The 27809-nt window shown below is 56.1% G+C and overlaps 1 protein-coding gene across 2 annotated transcripts; it reads right to left on the reverse strand.

Moving 5' to 3' along the window:
• Positions 1–3730: 3730 nt before the first annotated feature.
• Positions 3731–25777, reverse strand: LDLRAP1 (low density lipoprotein receptor adaptor protein 1). Of its 2 annotated transcripts, none has more exons than XM_045898406.3 (9): positions 25594–25777; positions 16402–16544; positions 15456–15568; positions 13516–13630; positions 8108–8180; positions 7653–7802; positions 6952–7082; positions 5583–5617; positions 3731–4088 (listed from the first exon to the last, which is right to left on the reverse strand). In XM_045898406.3, exons 1-9 carry the CDS (start codon positions 25679–25681, stop codon positions 3944–3946), a joined length of 993 nt encoding a protein of 330 aa, XP_045754362.1. In that variant the 5' UTR covers positions 25682–25777; the 3' UTR covers positions 3731–3943. The 2 variants fall into 2 exon arrangements, with proteins under 2 accessions (XP_045754362.1, XP_045754364.1); XM_045898408.3 differs by having other exon boundaries at positions 7653–7739; positions 25594–25775.
• Between the last annotated feature and the right edge of the window lie 2032 nt (positions 25778–27809).

The raw sequence follows: 27809 nt of genomic DNA on the forward strand, positions 1-27809 counted from the left end.
CCAGAGGACACCTTCCCCCTCCGAGGGGAGCTCTGGCCAGCCACCTTCCCTGCCCGCCCCAGGCTGGGCAATGCCTACCGGGGGCAATACACAGTGCAGATGCCAAGTCCTAAACCGGGCATGTCCAGAGCAACAGCCCCGAAGGGCAGCTACCTAGGGAGAGCAGGAAGGATGTGTTTGGACCCGTCTGGAAGACGGCCCCTGCTTTGGGCGCCTAGCCTGGCCCAGGCCCGCTACTCTGCCCATGGAGACACCCATTGGCCCGCAGCTCCCATCTGCCACATGGGAGAGGCTGCCCATTTCTGGGCATGGGCCGCTCGGCTCGGCTTTGCCCTTCACTCCACGGGGTGGGTAGTGCTGTGGAAATAAGCACTAGAGTCGGACAGACTCCTTACTGGCTGTGAGACTTTGGTCAATTCACGTATCCTCCCTGAGCCTCCGTTGTCCCATCTTGAAAATGGGACTAGGACCACCCACCTCATAGCACAGTTGTTAGAATTAGTATCACCGATGTTGGTGTAAAGGACCTAACGGGGCCTGGCATGTATAAAGCACTGGAGAAAGGCTCCCGTCCTAACAGGGAAGCAGGCCACCTGTTGTGATCTGTACACACGGGGTGGCAGGAGGAAGGCCGGCCAGAGCCAAGGGCACAGAATCTACCCCAATTCCCCATCTGGGCTTGTTGAGAAGTCCTTGGAGAGATTTAACTGGGATGGCATCTCCTCCTGGGAGAGAAGACCTCGACATCCACCCGGTGAAGCTGAAGGTCCCATCAAATCTGAAAGGCGACTTTGTTCTTCCTGGCTTCATCCGTTATGCATGAAAGAGCAGACGGCAGGTGCTCAGGATTCGTAATTTGAGACATCCGGAGACTAAAGACATTGGTCAAATTTAAACCGAAAGATGAACTTGCTGCGTGTCTTTTCAGATTATGGGAGAAGAAAGGAGAGAATTTCTTAGTCATCTATGATCCACTCAGAATTCACAGTGAGTCGGCCTGACATCAGAGGGCCCCGCCTCTGGGTTCCGGACATTTTAAATATCACTGTTTGAAAGGGACAGAGAGATACGTGTTGGAGGAGACCCCCACTGGAGCCCGAAGAGAGGGCCTTTCTGTGGCCGGCACCGTGGGGCTCACAGGAGGCCACGGGCAGCATGACTACAGGTGTGGCTCCGGGGAGGTCAGGACGTGGTGGGGTCAAGGGTCACACAGATCTGCGTCTGGCCTGGGCGCACGACCGCCTTCCGCCCTAGCCTGGGTGCTGCAGCAGTAAGGGCAGCTAAAAGCACTGGGCTCGGAGGAGATCAAGGTCAGCACGGCCCCAGGCACACAGGAAGAGCTGTGACCCGCAGCTGCCTCTATTGTCCGTTGTACTTTGACTTCCTCAAATGTATTGGGTCCAAATGCCTTTTGCTCTGAGATAAACTTTGAGCCTTCTCAGTAGCCACCACCACCGACATCATGGTTACCCGAGTCACAGAAACCAGGGAGCTGGCAGGGGTGGAGCTTGCTGCAGCCTTTTCCCAAGTGGGGAAACCGAAGCTTAAGGAAAGAAGTGACCGATCCAGTGTCACAGCCTGAGTGAGACCTTGGGTCTCGCACGTCACTAAAACACTTTCCACTGTCTCCCACCCCGGTCCCCACTCACATCAAAGCCGCAATCTGGAGTCCAGAACTGCCAGCCCCAGCACTTGACCCCCAGGCCCGGGTTGTGTTCAGCACAGAGTTTGCTAAATGAATGCATATCAAGGACCCACGTAAGAATGTGACGGAAATGATGGCCATCCTCCCCAAGAAAAACGCACACGTGGACCCACACATGATCATATGCACGTTCCATGGGTTCATAGACCCCTGGCCGGGAGGCCCCACCCTAGGTTTCCGCTGCCCTGGATCGCTGGTGCAGCCCCGAGCTCTCCAGGGATGACCTCGCCGCACACCCACATCTGCTGGGTGCGAAGGGGCCCCGCTGGGCTTCTACCAGGGGAGCACAGACCATTACCCCTGCCATGCCTCGGCCTGTGGTCACTACCATTGCAGTCCCTAAAGGCAGGAGCGCTCCCACCCGGCCACAGGCCACTCCCTCCAAGTGCTCTTTGTCTTTCAAAAAAAGAACCTTTATTACTTAGTCTTTTCCTCATTAGAATGTCTTTTACAGCAACACAAAGCAAAGCACAAGACTCATCTGCAGACACACGGGAGCACAGACAGCTTGTCAGCCAGGGACCCACACAAAGGCCAAGTCCGGTTCTCTCTCTCTCTCACACACACACACACACACACACACACACACACACACACACACACACAGCACGGCCTCTCGGGGTTTCGGGACCCTCATGCCAGGGACAGCCGGTGTCGGGACCTAAACTTGCTGCCTCGTAATAAATCCAGGGGCCAGTACCAAGGTCTGGGGTGGGCAAGCAAGGTGCAGGCGCTGGGCAGGGAAAGGAACGGATTCCCGTATTCTGATAGACACTCTACAAATGTCACCCCACCCCTCGGCCAGGCACTTCTCTGTGCTCCGATTCAAGTGCTTAGAGAAGCAGATTCTGAGAAATGGTGTGTGTTTCTCCTGGGCTGGTGAAACCTGCTACCATCAGTGCCTTGAGCTCAGTGAAGCCAGGCCTGGGAGGCACCCCCAGGGGGAGAGGGCACTGGCAGCTTTGCTGGGAGCCCCAGGGTTGGGGGGGGAGCGGGAGGAGGACGGGAGACAGAGGACAGACGCCGCTGCCATGCGCCGACCCAGGGGCGAGGGTCGGGAAAGAAGAGTGTGATGCTCCAGCGTCTAGTTTGGTTTCACCCTCCAAATTAGCATCGACACTTTCATTCCACGCAAATCGGCAGCCAGCCAGCGAGCAGGGCGCGGAAGCTCAAGCCAGTTGTCTGTGGAAAGGCACCAGATGGTTTGTTATGAAACACATTTTGGTCAGAAAAGAGCTGGGGTTTTTGGTTCCTGGGAGGACAACGACGCCAGAAAGAAGGGAGGTGTGAGCTGGGAGAGGCAACTTTGGCATCAGATCTGGTTCTCCTCTGCCCTCACCCTTTCCACACTCGGGGCCTGTGTGTGGAGGCCACAAAAGAGTCCTGACCAAGGCTCGGTGTTCGGCACTACACGCTGTCCCCGGAGGCGTGGGGAATCGGGGCTCAGAGACACCCACGCGGACGAGACAGGAAGAGCGGGCACGTGCCCGTCCAACTCGAGGAGAAGAGTGGGTTGGGGGGCCCCGACGGAGGGCAGTCACAGATGATCCCCACTGTTGCAGTCAGACCCTGGGGACCCATGGGCAGCCAGGTACACTGGTTCTGAGCCCCGATGGGAACCACCTCGTGGAAGGGCAGACAGAAAGCTCTATGCAATGCAGCACCTTCGAGGAGCCCCTGGGGGCCACACCTGCCGTGTGCGCTTTAAAGTGCCAGCTACACGTTGTCTTTGGTCAGGGGCTGCCCCTCCGCGGGGAGCCCCCGGGGTGGGGGGTGCAAGCTTAGCGGGGCCCCGGCCGAAGGCACACTTGAGGACGCAGCGTTCTGCGGAGGCTGCGGGGCCCTCCTGTGCTCAGTAAGGAGTGGGGGCACCGCCAGGGAAATCTGGGTCCTTAGAAAGAGAGAAGGGACAAGAATGCTTTGGTCACCAACACCCGCAGCAGAGCAGAGCTTGCTCAAGAGAGGGCAGAAAGCTGGTTAAAACACGCGCTCGTGCCTGACGCAAATTCGGCTTCCGAGCTGAACCAGGAGTCACTGAATAAATATTCAAGGCATCCTTCAGTTCTTACAGAAAGAGCGGGGCTAAAAGAGAACTTTCTCCTTCCCCCCCCGCCTGACTGGATGCAGCTGGGATTCGCAGGCCGCCACCCAGCAGAGGGTGGCTGGGGGTCCTGGCGCTGGCCCTACACCGCCACCAGAGGCTTTGGTCTGTCACGTGTCCCACCAGCTCCAGGGCGCTCAGAAGCTGAAGAGATCGTCCTGCTCGGCGCCGCTGCCGTCAGGCTTGTCCCAGTCGACAGGTGAGTGGCACTGGGCATAATGGATGTCCTGTGCTGTCAATCCAGTGTCCAGGACCTGAGGGTTTGTCCGAGACTGCGCAAGCCTGGAAAGCAGAGCTCTGTGAGCCCGGGGCCCCCGAAGGGGCGGAAGTGAGAGGGCACAGGTGGGAGAAGGCCAGGACTCAGGGGCCAGAGAAGACAGTCCTGGATATCAGGACGGGTGGCGCCTCTGACCGGAGTCTACTCTTGAGGACCAAACGGCTCAGAAAACTGTGGGGCAGGCAGGGGCATTCCCGCCGTGGGGAGAGGGGCCAGGGGAGCCACCCCTACCCCGACTCCACCCAGAAAGAGGGGGAAGGGCAGCGCTCGTGCGGGCAGTGAGGGGCACACGCGCAGTGGGGGCGGTGCAACCAGGAGCGGACCACCGACCAGAACTGTTACAGGAAGGAAGATAACCTAAGCATCCAAAACTAGGGGAGAGGTAAGTAAATTACAGCCCAGGTCCTTAGAAGAAGGTGAGGCTGTCAATAAATGAGGTGTTTACAAGGAGTTTTTAACAGGCTGGGGGAATGCTCCTGATAGGTCAGTGTTCAGTGAAAATCAGGATCCCCAAATGCAAATACCATCTTGAGTGATCAAGGCAAAAAGAAAAAAAAATGTGTATGTATAGGATGAGCATGAATTAAGCCCAAAAGTCTGGGCTGTGGGATTACAGGATGGTGTTATTTCCTGTTTAATGCTTTGCTGATTTTCAAAGTTGTTAATAAAGAGCATAGGATACTTAAGTAATCTGGAAAAAGCAAATGAAAGATTTTCTTAAAATGAGGGGGTTGCAGTCAGCAGGAAGACAGTAAAAAGAATGTCTCTGCCTCCCTGAAAGGGCCATCCATGCTGAACCCCCACCTCCCCAGGCTAGGCTCAGGGGTTTCTAGCAGGTTCTGGCAGGGAGGGGTTGGGGAGGAAGGAGAGGGCTGCAGGGGGCTGCCCAGGGTCCCCAGGGAGACAGGGGCACCTGACTGACCAGGCCCAGTGCTCAGAACCCTGGGCTGCCCAGGGCTCTCTCCAGCCCAGCCTTCTCGGGGCCATGTCCCCAAGCTGAAGGTAGCCATGGCTACAGGGCTGGCCCCTGGGAAGATGGGGAAGGCCACCACCCTCAGACAAGACCAAAGTATCTCCTTGCTGTGCCTGACATTCCTCCTCTACGTATCGCTCCATAGGTTTCATTAAGCATTACCTCCTCCCTACCCCTTTCCACAACTGCAAAGCCTCTGGAGGGAACAAAGCCTGCAAAAAGCCAGGTTTGGAAGGCTCCACCAGGTGTAGGAAGAGGGAATCAACCCGAGCTGCAGAGTGTTTAGTTCATCTCAGATTGTGGTAGAGAAGCCACTAGGAAGTTTTTGATTCAACAGCAAGAGCCTTTTAGCAGACCTGGCCAACCCCAGATAGTGAGTTCCCCATCCCAGGAGGCATTCAAGTTGACATTTTTTTGCTCTGGAAAAGGTCAGAGTTCATGTTCTCAGATATGGCAAAGGACCCCAGAGACCAGCCCACAAATGCCAGGCCCTCTTCCCCAGCACAAGGAGCCCAGCTAATGTTACCTTGAAAATGCTTCATCCAGGCCGTCATCCAGCTCCTTGGGGAAAACAAAGCAGGAGATACGAACCCTCAGTGGGGGAGCCCGTGCTCACAGCCAGGAGCTAGCCCAGCCCTGGGTAAGCTATGGGGACTCGGGACACAAGCGTAGGAGTCTGGTGAGTGCCTGGGGAACAGGTACACACATCTCAACCCACGGGCCCAAACCTGGGGTGTGGAACAGGAGAAAGAGGATCTGGGTGGGTAGAATTCCCAGCTCAGCCACCACTCAAGGGACACCTTGGGCAAGTAGCTGCTCCTCTCTGGGACTCAGCTTGGTAGATGGCTTTTAAGTTCCAAGAACAAAGAGGGTAGGGAAGAAGGTTTTCTTGCTTTCATCCACTTCTAAGCTCCTGAGGGGTAACCGATGACAGGAACCCCACAGCTTAGGTGGGAAAACAATGGGCGGGGCTCCCTGCAGCCTCCCTGAGCAGACAGGTGGGTGCTAAGGGTGGTTCCCAAGCAGCAGAGAACGGGCTCCTGATGCCTACTCGAGGGGGCCATATCGAACGGGATTTGAGTTTCCCAAGTCCGTCACCATTCCAGATATTTTACAATTAGAAACGTGTGATTCTGCAAGTGATCTGAGAGCAGAAAAGGGACGTGCAGTGGACACATGGGGAAACGTGACTACGGCCTGTGATGATCTAACAGCGTCGGATTGATGGTAATGATTTCCATCACTGTAACGTGCTTGTGTGAGACGCTGATATGTGGAGAATTTGGATGAGAGGTGAACAGGAATGCTTTGTACTGTTTTATAATGTTTTTGTAAGTCTGAAATTATTTTCAAGTGAAAAAATTTTTAAATTTTTAATTAAAAAAACCCAGTTTCCTCTGGGAGATTCTGCAGGCAGAGGTCATCATCTTTATTGAGGGGATGAAAAAGCTGAGACACAGAGAGGTCGGGGGCTTGCCTCGAGTCACAGAGCAAGTCAGGGCCCAACCGCTGACCGCCAGGCCTCAGCCTCCTCCTTCAGATGGCGGAGCAGGGAGGGGTGTTGGGAGCAAACTGTGCCCACGCCAAGAACAAGGGAGCCTTTGCCTGGTCCTGTGGTGGGCCCAGCCATGGGCGCTCAGACCAAGAGGCTGTGCATTGTGAGGAGACAGCTGTGCTGGGAGCCAAGCCTGCTGGGGAGGCAGCCCCGAGTTCAAAGGGACATTGTTTGCCCCCCACCCTGGGCCTGGGTGCTGCTGGGCTGAGTCTGGCCCTCCCAAAGGACTGAAGTCATGGGTGCCAAGGCCTGGGCCCTAAAGAAGCCTTAGGCCTCAACCAGGGATCAGGCGGAGGCTTGCTGGATCCCTGTGGGGTCCCCAGGCCACATGACCACTCACCCACACAACACTGCTATTGTTCAAGGCTTGAGGCCTCGGTGCCTCGTCCATGTTAGTGGTATTAGCGCTGACTGTGGACAGCGGGGCCTTGGCCGTCTCTTCCAAGTCCAGCAGGTTCCCAGTGGCAACCACTATGAGGGGTCCGGTCAGGTGTGTCAGTGGGAGGAGCCTCCTGGTTCCAGGCCTCATCTCCCAGCCCTGTCCCGGAGACTCCCAAGCTATCCTGGTCCTGACTCTGTTCTCAGATATGGCCTTCCCAGGCCTATCAACCAGACTACCCAGAGCCCCACCCGAGCCCCACCCGAGCACCTCCCAAAGCAGCTGGACGGCTGCCCACAGGGCGAGAATCTCACCCCAACTAATGTTTTAGGCTGAAATTTTTACGTTCACAACAGGTGTTAAGTTTTTTAAGAGATCACATAAATAAGATGTTAGATGTACAGAAAGAGATGTATACATATATTTATATAGTTGCATAGACACACATTTGGAAGAACATGCACCAAAACGAGCAGTCTTTCCCTTTATCTACATTTTCTAATTTATCTATGATGAGCATGTATTATTTATTTAACAATAAAACAAAAATAAAAAACCAAGGGTTTGCCCCAGCCCAGGAGGGAGTGAGTAGGGCCCTCTGGATAAAGGGAAGACCCGGATCATGTAGCTGATTCTGGCCCCACCCCCTGCCCAAGACTCACGGCTCTTCAACGACGGGGTGCTGTCTCGGAGGCCCCCGCCCAGGACGTCCCCTCCCTCTTGGCTGGCTTTGTCCCTCTTCTCCTTCTCTGTGGGACCAAGGCACAGAGCGTTGCAGCCCCCGCCCCCAGCAATCGCTGGACAGGGGCAGCCTGCAGCCAATGTCGGGGGGGCAGGCATTAGGTCTCCAGCAGGGAGGAAGGAAACTGCAGATTTGACCCTCACAAGCACCCTGGGGGAGGGAGACAGCTGTTCCCATTTCTTCGCAGGGGGACAGTGGGACTCAGGGAGGTGAAGGGAGCTCTCCAAAGTCACACACCACACACCAGGTAGGCGAGGAAGAGGAGAGCTGGGCCTGGACTCCAGGGCCTTTACCACCCGCTCCCCACTCCTTTCTCTCTGCCAGCCTTCCCCCGTTCCACCCCCGCCCCCCACAGTGTCCCTGAACAAGACTCACCTTCCTTGGACACCTGCCAAAACTCAAAAGCGACTTTGAAGGCCTGGGCTACTGTGAGGGTGACAGCCTGCGCCTGAAAAACAGGAAACGGGGGGGGGGGGCCCTGTCAGGCAGGTAACAGCAAGTCTGAAATGCGGGCCCGAGGCTCCGCTCCACCAAGGCTCCGCTCCACCAAGGCTCCGAACTGGCAGGTGGGTGAAGGCAGAGTCCTGGCCCCTCCCTGGTCGCCAAGCAGCCCTGTGGTGTAACAAGGCCACGCCCTCTCCAGGCAGATGGGGCCGCATCCTCAGCACCAGCAGCCCAGCCAAGGTTCCTGCCTCTGTTCCAGCCCCGACGTTTGCAATGGCTGTTTGCCTCCACTTTTTCCCCTCTCCTTTGGGCTTCTCTATATTCAAATAACTAGGGGCTGGCTCCTTCCAAGAAGCCCTCCTCTAATTACCCGAGGACTTCACACAATAACTTAGCCCTTGGAATGAGAGAGCAGAAAAGCCAGAACTGGAAAGGGCCTGGCCACTGCCTGAATGACCAACAGCCAGAGGCAAAGGTTCGACCTGGTTAGCCCTATGCCGGCTCGGAGGGACTTCTAACTGGATCCACAATGTCAATGCGTGCCCATGGCAGGGGACCAAAACCATTCAGTGCCATAACTCACTGGGAAGAGGGGGCCACCCCTTGGCCCTTCACCCCTGAGGAACTCCCATGCACCCCTTCACACCCATCTCAGATGTCACCAGCTCTCTCAGGTCACCTGCACTGGGGCCCCACAGGCCCACCTACCTCTCTCTGGCATCATGCCTATCAAAGTGTCACCAGCTCACATGCCTGTGACGCCCCATCTGGGTGCTCCCTAAAGGCAAGAACCTAGTCTAAACACCCTGACCCCCCAGAGCAGGCCACGCCCTCCAGAGGTGCAACGCTGCATCCGCCTAAGGGGCCAGCCTCCTGAGGCCTCCCTCAGCCAGGACCTACCCCCAGCCCACATTCATCGCAGCCTCTTCCTCTCTCTGCTTCCAGTTCAGGGTTAATCACAGCTCAGCTGCTGGGCTGTGGGAGTCTCAGAGCTCAGCTGTAGCCGGAAGCGACATCCAGCTTCCTTCTGACAGCCCGGGCGTAGGGAAGAAAGCACCAGATTCTTCCAAGTGCACAGTAAGTTCAGGCCTAACCAGCCTCAGACCCATGCCCTTTCCCTCCACCAGACGACTTGATTTAATTGAGAAATGAATCTGTGGCTATTGCCTTTAAAACTCTTTTTTCTAAAATTTAAAATCCTTAAACAAGCTGACTGATCCATGCCAATTAAACTTCATGAAGTATAAAATCTCATTTGAATCTCTCCGTCATTTACATTTTTGATGCAAGTATGGGTGCTTTATAGCAAAACTTAAATATGGTAATTAAGTATGAAACTCTTCACAGCTGTTTACAATTTAAGCTGTCACGTCCGAATCAAGTTTAATAGACCCAGTTACCATTGAGAATTGCCCATGAACTAAAAATATGGGCTGATTACCAGCCGGAGTCAGCTCACTATACACCCAAGACAGGGTTGGTCACCTAATGTGGCAGGGAGATGGAAGCACCATTATTTTTGCCTCCAGGATATCTGGGGCATGAACCTGATACTGTTTTTGCATAAATCTACTTGTTCACTTGCATACATTTCTGCCCTTTCGCCCCGAAATCCCGAGTTGCAAGTAAACCAAATATAACCCAAGATGCACATGTGCGCAGGTGGCTACAAGCCCAGGCTGGGCAGGGACTGGGGGTGGGGCGGGTGCAGGAATCTGGGCAGCATTACAAGAAAGGACTGCTCGAGCCTGCCCACGGGGAGGTCTTCCTTCCCTGATCCCGCAGGCTAAATGCTTATCCCTCCCAGGAGTGCCTCTGGCCTGTGAGTCTCTCAGCACCTGACCTGGGTTCTACCTCACCCAGTTTTTCATGTCTCTGGCTTGTTCCCAGTAACCAGGCTGTGAGTTCCTTCAAGGGGCCAGGTCTAGCTCAGGACCTCCCAGCCTAGTACACAGACCAAGTCCGGCCACGGGTCCCTTATGGCCCTGCTGCCCCGGAAGCATAAATCCTGCACAGAAGGATTACCTGAGGAATGCCGATGGCCATGTACGGGATAACAGCCCTGCCCCAGTGTGCCCGGGGTAGAATCAGGGAGGTCACTTTGTTTCCTGTCAGTCCACCTGCACTGCAACCCTGGGCCCCCCATCAAAGCCGGCAACCCCACCTTCACTTCAGAACCCTGAGGCTGCAGTGCTGGTGGAGGCCTCCCAGTTGGGCAGACAGAAGCATTTCTTTCTGGAGGAACTCATCCTGGCCATGCCCAGCAGGAGTCACCAGGGGAGGGAGGCCTGGTGGCTGTGCTGCCCGAGCTGAGCTGAACGGGTGGGCAACCCAGAAAGGAACCCGAGCTGAGCTGAATGGGTGGGCAACCCAGAAAGGAACCCCTTCACCCCCACCCTGGGTGGTCACCGACTTCTCGCCCAGAGAAAGGGTGGGGATGTGTGGAGACTGTGGGCCCCCAGCCAAAGGCTAGGGGGCTGGGTCAGCATGCAGGCTGACTCTACTTTGCCACGCAGCCCAGCTCCAGTCACGTCTGAGTCCTCAACCACCAATCACACTATTTAATTCTGCACCTTTGTCTTTGTGCGTGCTGACTCCTACGCTGGGGTTCCTGCGCTCTTTACCGCCTCACCCCTTCTCTCGGCCGGCAAACTCTCACTTATTACTCAGCCCTCAAAGCTTGATTCAAAATGTCTCCTTCTCTGGGAAGACTTACTGACCTCCACCCTAGAACTGAGCCCACTGGGTTCCAGTTACCAAATCCTGGCCCTCCTCCCCCACCATCTTGTTGGTATCTCCACGGCCGATTCCCTGGGTCCCCGGTGCCCAACACAGGGCTTAGCCTGGGACAGGCAGCAGTGAACATCTGTGGAGCACCTGGCCGCTGGGGGGTTGCAGAACCTGAGGCCCCCATCTCACTTTCTGCCTCCTTCTCAGAAATGTCCACTAAGCCCTGAGAATCTCAGGATTTCCAACATGGCCAGGATCTCCGACTGCCAACTTGGGCTCAGCGGAAGCCTAGTGGAGGCACGAGAATACCACTCTCACACTGGGTGGCCTATTTAGCACGTCCTGCCCTGGGCTGTCTGAAGGGGAAAAGCCAGCTAAGAAAGGGTGGATAAGCCCTAATCGAGCCAGTCAGCTCCCGACACAGAGCAAAGTGTGTGAGGGAAAGTGAAGAGCCTGGGCCCGGGTGCCCAGCCGTAGCCGTGCCCCTGCCGGACCAGGGTTCAGCTGCCAGCGCCAAGCGGCGCGCAGGCTGTTTGCCTCAATAACTGACCTCTCAGCCTGGGCCAGGCTGATTTTGTTCAAGCCTGTCCAAAGTCCACTGGCCCCAGACCAGGCCTCCCTTCAGCCACTGGGCGAGCACCCGCTTTCTCTTACCCCCTAGCTCCCCTTCCCAGAGGAAGCCTCTGGAGCGCAGCGCCCCTCCTGCCCAGGGTCCGCACCCCGCAGAAGGGGCTATGGGCCACAGCTGCCCCTGCCCAGTGTCTGCTCTGGTCAGTGGGAGGAAGAGACGAACAATGGGGACATAATGGGCCTGTATTTTTAAGTCTCTGTGGCCTCATAAGAGACAAAGCCAAGAGTCACTGTCTGTGAGAACAAAGCCGTCATGGGAGAAGCCACTGCACCCGGGGACCCGGGGCATCACGAGGCCTGGGTGAGTGGCTGGCGACACTGAGTCTGCAGGAAAGAAACAAGGTCCACAAAAGAAAGGGGCCTTTCAGAGCAATCCTGGAGGTCACTGAGGTGACCTTCATTCTGCTGATGGGCAAGCAGCCCAGAGAAGGGCAGGGTCTTATCCACAGTCACAGAGCACAGCAGCCAGGACCAGACCCCTAATCTGTCTCGTCTTGCAGTGCTCCCTCCAAAAGACCTGTGGGAGGCTGACCCGTGGCCCCCAAAGATATCCACATCCTAATCCCTGGAACCTGTGAGGGTTAGCTGGAACGGCACAGGGGACTTCACAGATGTGATTAAGTTAAGGATTTTGAGATGGGGGGTTATCCTGGATTACCCAGGGGGCCCAATCACCACGGGCCTTCTAAGAGGGAGGCAGGAGGGTCAGAGCCAGTGACAATGGACTGGGACAACGGAAGCAGGAGGAAGACTGGGAGGGGCTGCACTGCTGGCCCTCGGGTTGAAGAAGGGGCCAGGAACCAGGGAGTGGTGGTCTCTAGAAAGTTTAAAAAGGGCAAGGAAACGTATTCTCCCCTGGAACCTCCAAAAGGATGACAACTCTACTGACCCACTTTAGACTTCTGACCTCCAGAACCGTAAGAGAATATATCTGGGTTGTTTTAAACCACTAAGTTTCTGGTAACTTCTTACAGCAGCTACTGGAAACTAATACCGTGTCTCGAGCAGGCCCTGATGGGTGGCAGGAAGCCTGGGGGCCACTTAAAGACGGTGCTGTCCTTGATGTGTCCGGGAGGAGAGGAGCAGGGGAGAGGATCTTGTCTCCTTGGTTCCAAGGACCACAGGGTATGGGGAGGAGGGCTCTGGGCTCCGTACGGAGGTTAACAGAGGCCAACACTAAACCAATAAACGTCAGAAATCTCCTCACAGAGCAGATGTTCAGATCTCTGGGCCTCCGAAACGAAAGCATCAACACCAAAGGTGGACTCACTCTGCCTGCTTGTCCCAAAGTTCAAGACAAAGCCCAGAGACCACAGAGGTCCCCCCCTCGTCTCAGCTGGATGGGGCGAGGGGGGTAGCCTGGAAATGGGGCAAGGAGCTCGGGGCTCCTCGCGGCCATGCGGTGAGGTGAAGAAACATGGGTTTAAACCCTCGCTCTGCCCAGCTGGCTGGGTCATCTTCAGCAAGACAGCTGACCTCTGTGAATCTGCTTCCTCACTGAAAATAAAAACAGCGAAGCCAGGAGCAGCTGCCGCCTCACAGAGCTATGAGGACTAAAGTCCACCACTGAAAGAGGCGCATGGGAGGTGCCAAAAAATGGCCATTTCCCTCCCCACTCTGGCTACAGCGAGCCAGGTCCCCTTGCCTTTCACCTGGGCCCTCTGATCACCAGTCTCCAAGGACTAATTCCTACAAGGCCCTGAACCCTCAGACTGTCCTACTGACAGGAGAGCGCCCCCCCCCCCCGCCATTCAAATCCAATCAAGCATGTTAGAGAGGAAGGGACCAGGGCACTGACTGGTGACATGGGCTTGTCACCGCCCACAGACCAGGCTTACTCAGTGCTCTCAGCATCCACGTGGGGTTCCCAGGAATTTCATACTTCATATTAAGTGATGTCACCTCTGGGTCCTGCCTCCCCCCAGGGGCAGGGCTGCCAAGGCCAGAGCCTGCCTGGGCCCCAGCCTCTCCCCACTGACCAGTTTCCGCTTGGTGCAGAGGAAGGCATGGCACTCGAGATTCTCGTTGTGCTGGCTCTGTGCAATGTAGGCAAACACTTTGTCGTGCATCTTGTCTGCTGTGCAATAGGAGATCCTGAAAGGCAAGTGGGAAGTGTCACCAAACCCGGACAGGGGCCTGCCCACAACTGGGGTGCCCCACAGGGCATCTCCCCTGAGTCCCCGAGAGCCAGCTATCCTACTCCACCAGCGGGAGACTCTGGCTTTGGCCTCTGGACCTGGCATTCTGGGCCATCGATGGGGGGCACCGAGGCTAGGCAGGAAGGAGTGGAGGGTACTTCCCCCCTCTACTGAGTCATACCCCAAAATGGTAACAGCTATACCTTTCCTGCACCCCAGGCAACGCTCTAGATATGACTTAATTCTCAGAGCTGCCCTGAGATGGGTTCTATTATCATTCCCACTTTTCAGGTGAGAAAACTGAAGCTAACGGTCGGATCACCAAGCAAGTGGCAGAGCTGAGACCTGCACTCACCTGCGGGTTCCAGAGGAACCGCCATGCTACCCTTCTGGGTGTGTGCTGACCACACAGAATGGGGAGCAGGACACTGCCCCGCGCACCGATGCCCTTCACTGGGCCTTCCCTCCCCGCCCTCCAGTCATGCCCCTGCCCAGAGGTCGGAGGAGCCCCAGGCCCTCTCTCCCGGGGTGTGGTCAGAGGTCGAGGAGCTGGGAGTCAGGTGAGGGTGTGTGAAGATGACCAGCCCGGGAGCCCCAGCGGGTCCAGGAGGAACACACAGCAGCTCCCTCCTCTTGGAACACTTGCCCCCCAACCCCTCCTCGTCTGTTCCGTCCCTGCCAGCTACTCAGCCCAGGAATCTCCATCAGCAGAGGAACTGGGGTGGGAAAGGAGCTCAGCAAACTCCTCCCCCAGTTCTCCCGGCTTCCCTCACAGCCAATGACACAGGGATCGGCACCACTTAGGACCCCCAGGCCAGCAGCTACCTCTTCTCCACCCCAGTGGATCCAGCCTCCTGCCACCTCCCCGGAGAGGCCTTGCCAGGTCTCCCCAGACAGGCCCCTCCTTCTCTGCCCTCCTTGCCAGCAGGGGCTGGGTCTGAGGCCTCCCCTAGTTAAAGGAGGCAGGCAGAATCAGGAAGGTGAGGGGAAGACACCAGCCAGAAACTCTAAAACCGCCCCCCCCCCCCCCCCCCCCCCGCCCCCAGGACTGGCTTGTGCTCCAGGGGATTGAGCCACGTGCCTGGAGACAAAGCAAGAGGGTGGAGGAGCGCCCGGCAGCTGAGTGCCTGCTGGACAGAGCTCCAGCCTCCGTGCCCTGGTCCCAGCTCAGCCACTACCTCACTGTAGGGCCTTGGGCAACTCCCCGGGCCTCAGCTTCTCCATCTGTAAAATGGACTGTCCCTTCCAGCATTGGAATCCTACAACTGACCAGCCAAGAGAGGGAATGGGGAGAGCTTAAGGTTCCAAGGGCTGGGTTCTGCCTCCCTGAGAACAGTGCCCCCCCCGTCCCCCCATACCATCTACGCTCTGGCCTCCGACTCTGCCCTGAAGCCTCCCTGAATGCCTGGCCAGACATCCAGAGCTGAGCTGCTGCGTTCACAGCTCTCTGCACTGAGCCTGACTCAGCAGCTCGCCTGGGGAAGGGGGCAGGGAGGGGGTCCTAGCCCTGAGTAGGCCTCAGCTGCCTCCTGCAACTCGGAATAATGACAGCAGCAACTGCCCTTTAACCAAGTGCCCACTGTGAGCCAGGCACCGTGCACTCAGCACTTCCTAACAGCACTGAGAGGCAGGGTCTGTTTCCATCCCCCCCCGCCCCCCACACACGAGGAAACTGAGGCTCCAAGGTCACCCAGACAGAAAGTGGTAGAGCCTGGATTCAGAAGGGGCGCCCCACCCACTGCCCCAAGCGGGAGAGTGAATGTGGGCGACACTGAGCGTACCTGTAAATGGACACATTCTCAATGAGCTGGTTGGTGATGTTGTCAGTCAGGATAATCCCCCGTGGCGACACCTTGAGGGTCACTTTCTGCAGCTTCTTCCCGCTGGCCTTGGCCTTGGGGTAGATGTGGGTCAGAGAACCTGCCTGCCCCACGTGGGACCTACTCTCATGGGCTACACCTAGCTGGTCTAAGCCCCAGACTCGAGGCCCCCGGGAGGCCTCAGCGTAGAGACGCAGACACGCTGGGGAAGACAGCCGTCAGCCCACTCTTGTGATAAACCCAGGGACAACCGCTGCCCACGGAGTGCCTGCTATCTGCCAGGCCCTGGACCTCGAGTCGTCCTTAGAGGCAACAGAGCTTCTCCCGAGGAGGAAATGGGACTCAGAGGTTAAGGGAGCTGCCCAAGGACACACAGCTAGGAGGGACTGCAGCATCTGAGCACTGAGTGGGCTATCACAACCCAGCAGGGTCACTCCCGGGGACTCTCCACTCCACCCACTATACCTGTGAGGGTCTGAGCTGAGGGGCCCAAGGCCACCAAGGGAGGTGCATTTATAGGGCCATGCTTACTCAGGATGGCCAGCTGGGGAGGGGGGAGATTTGTCTCTGGTGGGTCACCCTGTCCCTTAGACCAGAGGACAAGTGGTTGCGTGACAGCAACCTCCCCACTAATCCTTGGCACTAAGTCACCAACCCTGAGACAGGGGACCTGAGTTGGGGGAGGGGAGACTGGGAGAAGCCAGTGGGCCACAACAGCTGGAGAGGAGGACATTGACCCTGACCCCACAAGCCCAGTGGCTCCCCTCTACCAGAGTCCCTAAGCCGGATGCTAGGGGATGGGAACAGCTCAGATGCATCCAATCAGGGCAATAAGCAGAGGATGGGTGGCACCCCAAGAAGAAGCTGGCCCTTGGCTCATGGCTCCCCCACCCTGACTGGGGCTCACCGTGGCCACAATCCTCTTGACAGCGGCAGCCGACAGCTCCTCACCCTTGGGCTGCTCCACCAGCGTCATGCCCAGGTACTTGAGGCTAAAGAGCATTCCCTCGAGCAGCGTCTCCCGAGTGTCTGTCCAGTTCTCCGGCAGCTCTGTGCAGAAGGAGAGGCCTTCAGACCCTGTCCTCCCAGCCCCCATTTCCTAGGAAGACCAAGCAAGGGGCATTGGGGTCGTTCATCTACCATTATTTTTACCTATAATAAAGGACCAGCATTTTCCAGTACCTACCAAGCACCATGGTAAGAAGCCTTCCATAAAATATTCTCATTAATCCTCATGACAACCTATGAGGTAGACACTTTTATCGCACGCACTTACAAAGACACTGAGGCCCCGGGAGGTGAAATCACACAACCAAGTCCACAGAGCCAGCAAGTATAAGAGCCAAGATCTGAACCCATATTTTCAAGTTCAAAACCCAAACTCTGCACTTCAAAACTAATACCTGCTGAGAGCAAACCATGCTATTTTCTTACTGAATCTTCTACACGATCCTGTGAGGTGGATGTTATTCTTACTTTACAGATTAGGAAACAGGCTCAGAGAGGCAAAGTCATCAAAAGGTCACATACAGTGAGTAAAGGGTTGGGAGTCAGAACTCAAACCTGGGCAGTTCCCAGGGCCCCAGCCTGCTCTGCTGGCCTCCATCCGCACAGCCATGGAGAGGAAGAGGCAGGGAGGAGAGGGACCAGGAGAGAGGCGGGGGGCAGGGAATGGGAGAGGTGACTGCTCAAATGACATCCTATGAAGGCCGCTGGAATCCAGGGGGTTCAAGTCCCAGCTCTGCTTCCCACCACCTGCATGTGTTGGGGAAGTCCCCTCTCCTCTCTAAGCCTAGTAATGCTGAGGCCATGGTACGGAGCAAGGGTCCTCTGAAAACTGCCCAAGACTGAGATCAGGAAGGTTGGGAGATGGGGGAAATGAGCCCAGCTCGCTGGATAGGGAAACAGACCGCAGGAGAGAGAGCTGGAAAGCCCCCACCTCACCCCACCCATGGGAGAGAGGGCCCTGAGCAGGCAGAGGGACAGGAGGGCAAGTGAGGTCTTCATCAGCGGTTTGGACAATCCCAAGGTTCCTCCCCAGATCACTCAGCTGGAAGCAATGAAGCCAGAAAGCGGAGGGAAGGTCTCTAGGGATCCTTCCAAGCCCGATCACCAAGACGAATGAGCACCCCATGTTCCTGCCTGTCAAGGCCCTTTGCCTGTCCCTTATGATCCTTTCTCCGACGATGCTGCAGTGCAGGAGGTTATTATGATTGTAGCCACATTAAAGAGGAGGAAACAGCTCTTCAGCGTCACATACCATCTCGGATGGGGCAGGATCCACAGAGGAATCAGTTTCCAGGGGCCAGCACGGAGATGGCCAGGACCACTTCCCTGGACCACTTTCTGGGAGAGGAGCTGGGCGAATCCTGTACTCTCCCTGCTCCTCCAGGGACCCTCGGGGGCTCAAATGGAAGAGCCACAGGAAGAAAGCTTCGGACTGGGCATCACTAGTGCCAGGGCAGCTGAGGCCCCGGCAGGGCTGTGGGCGCCGCCCACAAGGCGCAGCCTGGTTCGGGGGTTCCTGCGCTATTGGGCCCAGGTGGCAGTCCTGGGCCCTCCATCCTGTCTGGCCCATGCTGCCCCTCCCAGCAACTGTCTTGGAGTTCTGCTTCTCCAGGGGCTCTGCCTCCTTCTCCATCAGCCAGAAGGAGCCTTGTACACCCACACCTCTCTGGTTTTGACTTGAGCAAGCCACTGTCCCTCTCTGAGACTGCTTCTTCATCTGAAAAAAATGCATGTGTGTTGGACAGCAAGGTGTCTTACAAGAACTTACAGGTGTACCCAGTCCCCCTGTCTGATGTCCAGGTGAGCAGGGACGTGTTGGCTGGTTAGCCAGAGCCTGGCATGCAGTTGGCACTCAGTATCTGCTGAGTGAAGAAATGACCTGGACAACTCCAAGGCTTCTTTCAGGTCTGCAATGTCTCAAACCCCATCCTCAGCTCCGGTCCCCAGCCCACTGCCCTCCAGCCCTTGCACTTGGGCCACCACCTCAAGAGGAGGCCCAACCCCTGCTGAGATGACCCCCCCACACACAAGGGACGCTATCCTCTGCTGTATCAATCACGAGCCTGTTTCATTTGATCCCCCCAAAAGAATCAGAAAGTCCCTGAGGTGACCCAGTCCTGGGTTGGATAATGGAAGCCCCATCAGACCTGAGCCTTTCTCACAAAGAAACCAAGAACACCACATCATCAGCGCAGAACAGAGCTATCAAGAAAGACAACAATAACAACAAAGCAGCTCTGACCATTACTTCTAACATTCACAGCTACCTGGCAGCCAGGCATTCTCATTCCCCTTTCAGAGGAGGGAAGGGAGGCTCAAAGGACACGTGATTTGTCACATTAGTTGTCTATCTGACTCTAAACCCAAGCTCCAAGGTCCTGACCAGTAGCCCATACTATCTTCTCATGAGGCAAACGACCTTGATTTTAGCAAAAGGTCAGGAAGAAGTTCCTAGAGCCAGAGGTATTTCCTCCCACAATTCCTAATTCCTGAGGCTTCCCCTCAGTAGGTACTCAGACCACTGCTTTCAACCTGAGATGCATCTAAGCAAGGATGGCCAACTACATGCTACCATGCCTATCACTGGTGTCCTTGACAGACATTGCTAATCAATTGCAGCTCTATTCCCTCTGATTTACAGGCTTTGGACTGTTTCTCAATACAAGGCTCCATGCAGGCAACACCAATCGATCAGGGGTGGCCTCGTTCATCTCACTATCCATACCTGCCTTATAGCAAACATCCTTCCTCCCCGCCATTTTCATGTCCCCACTATCCCATTTCCTTCGGCTCAGCCTTTCCTGGCCCATCTCCAAAACCACTTCCGCTCTTTCCATTCCAAAGAGCCAAAGCTTGCCAAGGTCACAGATGACCTTTTTGTTGTCAAAACATTCCCCAGTCCTCCCTGACCTCTGAAATGCTTGGCATATTCTGCATTCTTCCTTCCCTGGCCTGACCCTTACCCTACTCCATGGCCTCCTTCATGAGGTCCCTGGTAGACCAGTTGCCACTCATCAGCCTTGGAGACCCTCTGCCCAAACTCCTCACATGACAGATGACAAGGCCCAGAGAGGGATGGGACTTGTGGAAGATCACACAGCAAGTCAGAGCTTCAACCCGCTACCCCGCCCCCACCAGCTCCCAATCCACTACAGGCAATTCCCACAATGACTGCTGGGGAATCACAGGTGTCCCAGTGTCCTCTCCCACAATATCCCTACATGCACATGCACACAGAATGGAAGCTCCAACCATGCAGAGCTTCTTCCTTGTGATGCAACATCTTTTTTCCCACTTCTATGCTTTTGCTCAAGGAGTTCCTTCTATCAGAAATGCCCTTCCCTTTATTTGATTGAAACCCCTTGCATCCAGCCTCATCCAGGAAGCCTTGAAGGCAGGACTGCCTAGCAGTTAAAAGCAAAAGCCTTAATCCTAAGAAACCCAGTTCTGACATTATTTGAGTGATCTTGAGCAAATTAATTACCTTCCCTGGGACTCAGTTTTCTCATCCATAAGATGGGGGAAACAACAGTCCCCAGCTCACAGGGCTACTGTTTTGACCCGTTGATGAGATAATAAAATTAGATAATGAGATAATAAACGTAATGTGCTTATTTAGCACAGGACCCCGCCCATGGTCACTCCTCTTGATGGGGCCTCGTCCCTCTGTGAGCGGGTCGCCTATGCCTCTCTTGAGCGTGGATTTCCTTCTCTTCCTTCTCCAACCACATCACTCACAGCCAGCAACTGTCTACCATGTGTCTTCCTCTTGAAGGACTTCTGTTCCCGTGTGTCTCCCCCAGGAAATGGAGAAGGTGCACCCCTGCCCAGTGTTGCAGCTCTGCCTTGTCCTTTTCCCCCTTCCCATTACGCCATCCTCCCAGGCCCAGCAAGATCAAGATCCTCCTTCCCTTCGAGGGAGGGAACCCTGCCTCTGCTCCTATACTGTCCTTTTGGGCATGACTCATCTCTTCAATGAGGTGGAAGGTCTCTCAGGCCCCACACCCTCCCTGAAGAAACCCACACCTAAGAGCACTCAATAAGGCAAACGCAGAGTTGGTGCCTACCCAGCAGCCAGCCACCTCAGGCTGGAGGCCACATGCTCCTTCCTAGGAGGAGCCCGGGGCTTCAGGAAGAGCTCCCAGAGGCCCTCAGGCAAATACAGGCCTGAGTCTACAGCCCTGTTCCGGTCCTGGTTATTTTTGGCCCTGTGGTGGATAATGACTGCGCTATTTTAACTTAGCAATTTTACAGATGACCTGCTGTCAGAGTTAGCTGGGGACGGACCATATGCCCAGTTTAACTCACGGCTGCAAACGTGTGCTCTTTCCTCATTAAGCCCCCTGCCCAGGACTCAGAGCTAGGCAGGGGGCCCCTGTGCCCCTCTTGCTGCCCAGGAGACCCAGCCTGGCTGGTGTCTGGAACATCAGAGCGATAGCCAAACCCATGGGCCAGGGGGAACCTCCAAGAGCCCTGGCCTCCAGCCTCCTCAAGCCTGGTGGGGAGGTGGCCTCAGAAGCCACAGAGTAACGTCTCAGAAAGGGACTCAAGCTCTGCCGTGACCCGGAATGTAGCTGCTTCTCTAAGGCCACAGTCGCTTTATCTGACAAATGGGTTCAGTTCCTCAAGAGCATCATCAGAAACAGGTTCAGCATGTAAAAAGTGCCAGCAAATTTCAGAAGTTAAGATTATCAAAAGAAAATAATTAAAAAATGATCATAGCATAAGCTCTCATTTCCTGGGTACCTACTTACTCTTGTAAGAGAAAAACGTGCTGTCAAGGTTAAAACCATGGGGTCTGGAGATGGGCTGTGCGGTTCAGTCATTCCACCTCCCTGGTCCTCAGTTTCCTCACTTAAAAATTGGGACAAGAAGCATGTCCACCCCATGGGGTTGCTGTGAGGATGAAGTGAGTTCACACACCAGGTGGGCTTAGAACCACGCCTGGCACATGCTGAGGCCACTGAAATGTGAGCTACTGTCATTACCAAGGGCCCAGGGCTAAGAGCTTGAATGTGCACACAGCCATTTGCAGTATTTTGTGAGGAGAGGCAAGGATATATTAGGATTCCCACTTCACAGGATAAAGAGGCTCAGAGGAGTCTGGCCATGACTCTTAATTGACAATGCTGGTCTTCGCCTCCCACAGCCCGTGCTGTTCACCCACCAAGGGTGCCCACCAAGCCCCTTCCCATGTGAGGCAGGGGTCACGCGCAGGATCACCCAGAGGCGTGGGCATCCTGTCCTGCACGGCTGCCTGAACAGAGTGCCCCTCAGTGAGCAGGGGATGACCTGACTCCTTCAAGGCACATATGCCTCCCTCAGCCACCAGACCTGTGAGAGGCAGGGCCCCAGCCTCCAGTTAAATGTCCCCTGCACCTGCTGCTCCCTCTGGCCGGAAGGCTGTTCCCAGATTCCTCCCTCCTGTATTCTCACACGTGCTCCAAGTCACCTTCTTGGAGAGGCCTTCCCTGACTGCCCACACTGACGCTATCAGAGCCGCACCTTTATCCCCTCACTGGACACCATTTCCACACACGCCACCTGACAAGCCACCTCTCGCCTGCGGCTCTCTGGCTACCGGAGGGGCCGATGCCCATGCACACTGGGGTATTCAGGGCTCCCATCCCTGAACCCACCGCTGCCAGGAACTGCCCCTCAAACAGAATATCTGAAGAGCACATTCTCCACTGCCCCCCCAAAACTCCCCAGGGGATGGCGCTCCAGTCACCCACGCTGGTGACTGGCTTCATATTGTCCACGTTTTGGACTTTCTTCCCTTCCCACTTCTGAAGATATTTCCTGGGATCTTTTCCCAAATAGATGACTCGCACTCAGATCCTTCTCTCAGCGTCTGCTTTCTAGAAGAACCCAAAGGAAGATACCACTCTAAGGAAGCGGTCCCCGCCATTTCCTCAGCCCACTTTATCCTTCTTCATGGTGTCACCATTACTTATCACCAAACCATTCATTCGCACCCTGGTCATTCTGCTTCCTCCACCAGACCGTGAGCACTGCTGGGAGACAGAGGGACTTGTTCACCAGACTCTCCAGTACCTATCGGGGCATGTCACATAGTCTGTGATCAGTAAGTATTATGACTTGGGGGTTTATTTATAGTATCTTTTATTGTAAATATTATAAGTAAGTACAAATAGATTCTCTGTCCCCCACATACCACCATACTCTAGCTTTTCTGGAACCTGTATCTTGTATTTCTTTACCTGCTCTGAGTTCTCTGACAGCCTGTAGGGAGCCTAAAGATCAGAGGGCCCCCTCTTGGAAAGAAGGGTACTGAGGGGCCAGGGTGAGCCACCTTTCAGGCAGCTGGAAGAAAGGAAAAGCCCTGGCTAGGGACTGAGATAAAATATTTATTTTATGGGAATATTTATTGAGATGGGAAAAAGGCCATGTGTGGGAGAGGGAGATAGTTCTTCAAACTCAGGACCAGCTGGGAGACAGGGGGCCGTGAGGTTCAGTGCCAAAAAGTGTGGGGTTCTAGCCTACTGTGTGACCTCAGGCAAGCTGCCTCCCTTCTTTGGGTTTCAGTTTTTCCACAAATAAAACAATTATCATGCTAATCCCAGCTGAGGATCTTGAGTGGTTTGGTGAGGAGCAAGTCACAGCTGATAGCAGGTGTCAAGTCTAACCTTAACTCCCCTGGCTTCATTTTGGCCGCAAAAGTCAACCACAGGGCTCAGTTCCAGTTGGCCGGAACACCACCTCAGACCAAGCTACCCCAGCACCTCCACCCCAGACACACCCCACAGCGTCCCTCTCTACCTTGTGGCCACCACTGTTCTCAGGGGCTGTCAGCCGTCAGCCCATCCTGGGATGGGGCCTGCCCCAGCTCGTCCCGTGGCCAGAGTCCAGGAGGCACGCTGATAAGACCCCTGGGCTGGGGATTCGGAGTGCTACCTCTAGGAAGCCGTGCTGGAGCCTGAGCCTCCGGTCTTTTACCTCTGACACAGGTCTATTAAGAATCCCTGCTCTGTCACCTCACAGGAGCAAATGAAATAACAGAAGCAAAAACTGTGTAAAACATAAAGTGACAAAAGCAGTAGTTACTATTTATTGAATCCCTTTGCTATTCCAGGCAAAACACTATTTCATTTAATTCACACCACACACACACACACACACACACACACCACCACCACCACCACCCCCACTACTGTTATTTGCAATTTACAGATAAGGAAACTGACAATAACGAGGGACAGGCGAAGGTTCCACCCAGATCATTCTGGGTCCAGAAGGCTCAGGACAACACTCTGGGGGTCTGCAGGGGAGCGGGGTTCTCCCCTCCTTTTCTCTGCAGGTGTAGATAGGCTCTGAGCCCCAAAACTTGTCCCCCACAGGAATAGTCATGTTGAAGGTCCACATGACACAAAGGGGGAGTGGGACAGGAGGAAACCACCAATGAGGTGCCAGTAGGAAGCATTATCAAGAATTTTCTCAACGCCTCTATCAGGTTAGAATTTTTATCCCCATTTTTCTGGTGAGGAAACTGAGGGTCAGAAAGGAAAATGACTTGTCAAGATCAGAGCAGCACAAGAAACTCTTTTCCACCATCCAAGGTGGCTACCTCTCCCCGTTCCCCAGAATCAAAGAGGCTTCTAAGCTTTCTTCCCTTACCCAGCACCCCCTTCCTCCCCCACCCCAGAACAACTGCAGGGTTCCACCACTGGAACAAACCATTATTCTCAGAAGTCCCAGTCAAATCCCTTAAGTATTTAAAGGGGCTATTTAGGGGCCAGTTAAGTGTGGGAGACAGTGCATCCTGGCCTGGCCCAGACCAGCCCTAACGGGTCTCTGACCCCACCCCCACCAGCAGGCACCAGCCCATGTTCCCAGTGCCAGTCTTGGTTTAGGAGGTGGCCACAGCTGGAACAGCAGAGTGGGGCAAGAGGGAGGGGAAGGGCGGGCTTTCTAGGCCCAGACACGCTGGCACTGGGAACTCGGGCTCCCCTGGCGGAGCCCTGGAAAGAAGGAAGGGGGGGGTGGGGTGTGACTGTACTGTCAGGGGTTTCTTGGAGGGGGAGGGGGGCGAGGTAGGGGGTTGGGGAGTCCTCCCCTGGAGGTCCCAGGTGTTTGATAGGAGGGTGGGAGTGTACGAAGTCTTGGCTCGGGCTCCACATCTACCAGGAAGGCCTGTGCGACCCCAGGCAATCCACTCCCTTTCTCCTGCAGAAAAAAGAGGGACTTGGGCTGGGTTTCTCAGGCCTCAGGGGAACGTGCCAGGTGACGGGTTCCCTGAGAGTAATCTGAGACGGGGAGAGGAGGGGGGCCCCCCCTCCCAGCCTCCCAGACGCCCCCGGGAGAAGGGAGAGGTGGCGGCGAGCCTGCCATTCGCCTGGGCGCCCCGGGACTTCGGAAGCCCGAGGGGGAAAGTGCGAGAGAAAACAGGTTTCAAAATTGGCCAGAACGCCAGCCTCGCCACCTAGACGTGGGAAGAGGAGGGGACGCAGGGGGCAGGGGTCTGGAAGGCTCGGGGTGTGCTACCTTCTGAGACCCCAGGCTGAGCCTCGCCCCCAACCTCAAGTAGGTACCTGCGAAGCCCTCACACCTGAGTCGGTTCCTGGACGCCTGGGGGTAAAAGACGACCTCAAGGGTTGGCAGTGGGGCGGGGGGCACGCGGGCTCCCACCGGCCGCGGACCTCGCGGCGAGGGCGCAGGGCTGCGGGCATCTCCCCAAACCCCGGTGCCCACTCCTCCTCCCCCGGGCACTGTCTCCCCTCCGCTGAGCTCCGGGCTCCCCCAAGCTGCCCAGCGCGGCGAGGTGGCCAGGTGCCGGGGTTCGCGCAGGTCTCTTCCCCTCACCTGCGGCCCCTCCGACTGCCGCCTGCACCTGGGGTCCCCGAGCTCCGCTCTCTCCCCCAGCTCTGCCCCTCCTCCCCAGCCGCACAGAGCCGGGACGCGAGTGGGAGCCCGACTTGACCGCGGGCGACCCCCAACCCCGCAGGACCGGGCAGGGCCGCAGGGCACCGGGCAGACCGCGCCTCTGCCCCCGGCGCCCGCGGGAGGCCGGTCCGCTCCGCCCGACCCCCGCCCGGCCCCCGCCCGGCCCGGCGGACGCGCCCACACTCACTCCGATGCCGGCCGCCGCCCCCCCAGCTCTGCTTAGCGAGGCTGGGGCTCCGGATCAGCGCCCGCCCGGCGGACTTGAGCGCGTCCATGGCCGCCCCGGCTGCCGCCGCCAAAACTCCGTCAGGAAAAACTTTCCGCCGGGGCCGCGCGACGCGCGGACTCCGCGCTCCTCCCCCCGCGGCGCGAGCTCCGCGCCGACGTCCGACGGGGCGGGATGATGGCCGGCCAGGCCCCGCCCCCGGCCCCGCCCCCGGCCCCGCCCCCGACCGCCCTGCCTCGCCCCGCCCCGCCCAGCCCGGGCTCCTGCTCTTGCTCCCCAGGGGGTCCCCACAAAGGGCGCCCCTAAGGTAGAGAGCCGAAAGCCCCAGAAGCCCCTTCTTTTCCTCCCTCTCCCAATCCCCTTATTCCTAGGATTTCTAGACAGCCCAGCTGTAAGGTACTTGGGGGCCATTTTACAGATGGTCAGACTTAGGGTCGGAGAGAAGGGTGCTGCCCAGGGCAATGGGAGGCTTAGAAGGAGAGGTGCGAGTAGTAGAACTTTGCTGGGAACCGGGCAGGACTATAAAAGTTTTCCTTAGTAAGACCAGCTGGGCATTTTACTCACCCAACAGCACCCAGGCTGCTCTCTGGCACCACCTGGGCACCTGGGCTGCCCCACCCCACCCCACTCCCCATGTAGTGATATGGCCTGGGTGTTATGCTCTAACACTGACTTGCTCTGTTACCTTAGGCAATTCCTGCCCCCCACTAGGTCTTAATCTTTATCTGTCAAAGGAGATGGGATCCTATTTCTAGTGATCCTTTCAATCTGCCGAGGCCAGGTGCTGCACGACCTTGACCCAGAGCCTCCCAAGCTTTGTAGGAGGCATTTTGAGGGGGGTCTGGATTCTAGAATTCCTCCAGCACAGATACTCTTAAGTCCAGGATTTAGAATTCTCTCTAGGATCCTAGACCCTCCCGTTAGGCTTTGCAGTCAAAAGAGCACATGCCGCCGTGCCACAGTCTGGCTTCTTCTAGATGGGGAGCTTCGGCAAGGTGAACTTCAGCCTCTAGGATTGCTGCTAGCTCAGAAGACAGGAGTCCTGTTCTTGTGTTGGGAGAAAGATGGGGTTGTGCTGTTCCCAGCTGGGTAGTGAGGCCCCACTGACATTCCTTTCTCGGTTTATAAACTAAGTGCTTTTTCGGCCATCTGTCCTTTGCTCCTCCAAAACCCTGCAGCCAGCAATACACCCACTTTACAGATAAGATTCCAAGGTCTGGGGGAGAAGTACTCAAGAAGGGTCTCTGCAAGCCAGAGATTGGGATCACACTCAAACCCAGGCTTGTAGGCCAGAGTGGAATGCTGGGAATTTGAACCTGACTCCTTTTTTTGGTGGTTGTGAACTCACCTTTCTGAGCCTCATCTGTAAAAGCAACAACACCTATTCCACCAGGCTGTCTATCAGAATTAAAAACATGAGTTCTTGAGTTGGAAAGGCAGAGAGCAGTCCTTGAGAACTCGTCTATGAAGTTGCCTTCTCCAGAAAGCCTTCCCTGACTGCCACCCGTATGTTAGGCTTCTGCCTTTGGGATCTCACAGACCTGAGCTCTCAGCATTGTGAGTGTTGCTGCTGCCTATTTCTACTCTGATTGCCTCCACTAGACTTTGGGTCCTTCAAGGGCAATAAGTTTTTCTGATTCATTTCTGAACACCTAGCAAGGGGTCCAAATGGAGTTGGAATATAGTCAATGTTCCTTTCCTCCCGCCCTCCCTCTCTCTAGCTTTTTACCATATGAGGCTGTCTTCTCCCACAAAGGGCTATGGTGATGCGTAGGTAGGTCCTCAGGGCTGAGCCCCCCAGCTCTCTTACCCTGAGCCTTCTGGGTCCTGGGGCAGTAGAGAGAGAGCATTCTGGAGCCCGAAGGAAAAGCAATCACCCAAGGCTGGCAGGTGAAGGGCAGCTGGTGGTGTCCGGCTGGCAGGGGGCACCATATGGGCCTAGTGAGCAGGCAGGCCTGGGAACGCTGAGCCTGCAGTGAAGGCTGTTTCCAGGCCCATCACATCGTCCCGGAGGTAACTTGCTGGGAGCTGTCAGCCATGCGTCCCCCACAGAGGGGCAGCCTGCCTGTGCCCCTTCTGCCAATCCAGGAACAGAAGCAGAAACAGAAGGTCAGAGCTGCAAGGGGCCTCCTCTGAGGTCACCATGTGCAAAGCCTCCTTTCACAGGTGAGGAGCCT

This window comes from Mirounga angustirostris, unplaced genomic scaffold, assembly GCF_029215605.1.
Source record: "Mirounga angustirostris isolate CCGP_5_RB_7025 unplaced genomic scaffold, mMirAng1.0.hap1 SCAF_4, whole genome shotgun sequence".
Lineage (NCBI taxonomy): Eukaryota > Metazoa > Chordata > Mammalia > Carnivora > Phocidae > Mirounga > Mirounga angustirostris.

What these genes read in the sequence shown, in the direction of transcription:
- LDLRAP1 (XM_045898406.3), bottom strand. Translation starts at nt 25,681, where the DNA reads ATGGACGCGCTCAAGTCCGCCGGGCGGGCGCTGATCCGGAGCCCCAGC. An exon ending in TTGGCAGGTGTCCAAGGAAG is followed by an intron (nt 7,803 to 8,107) that starts GTGAGTCTTGTT and finishes CATTGGCTGCAG; the next exon opens with GCTGCCCCTGTCCAGCGATT. An exon ending in ACAATAGCAGTGTTGTGTGG is followed by an intron (nt 5,618 to 6,951) that starts GTGAGTGGTCAT and finishes GTTTTCCCCAAG; the next exon opens with GAGCTGGATGACGGCCTGGA.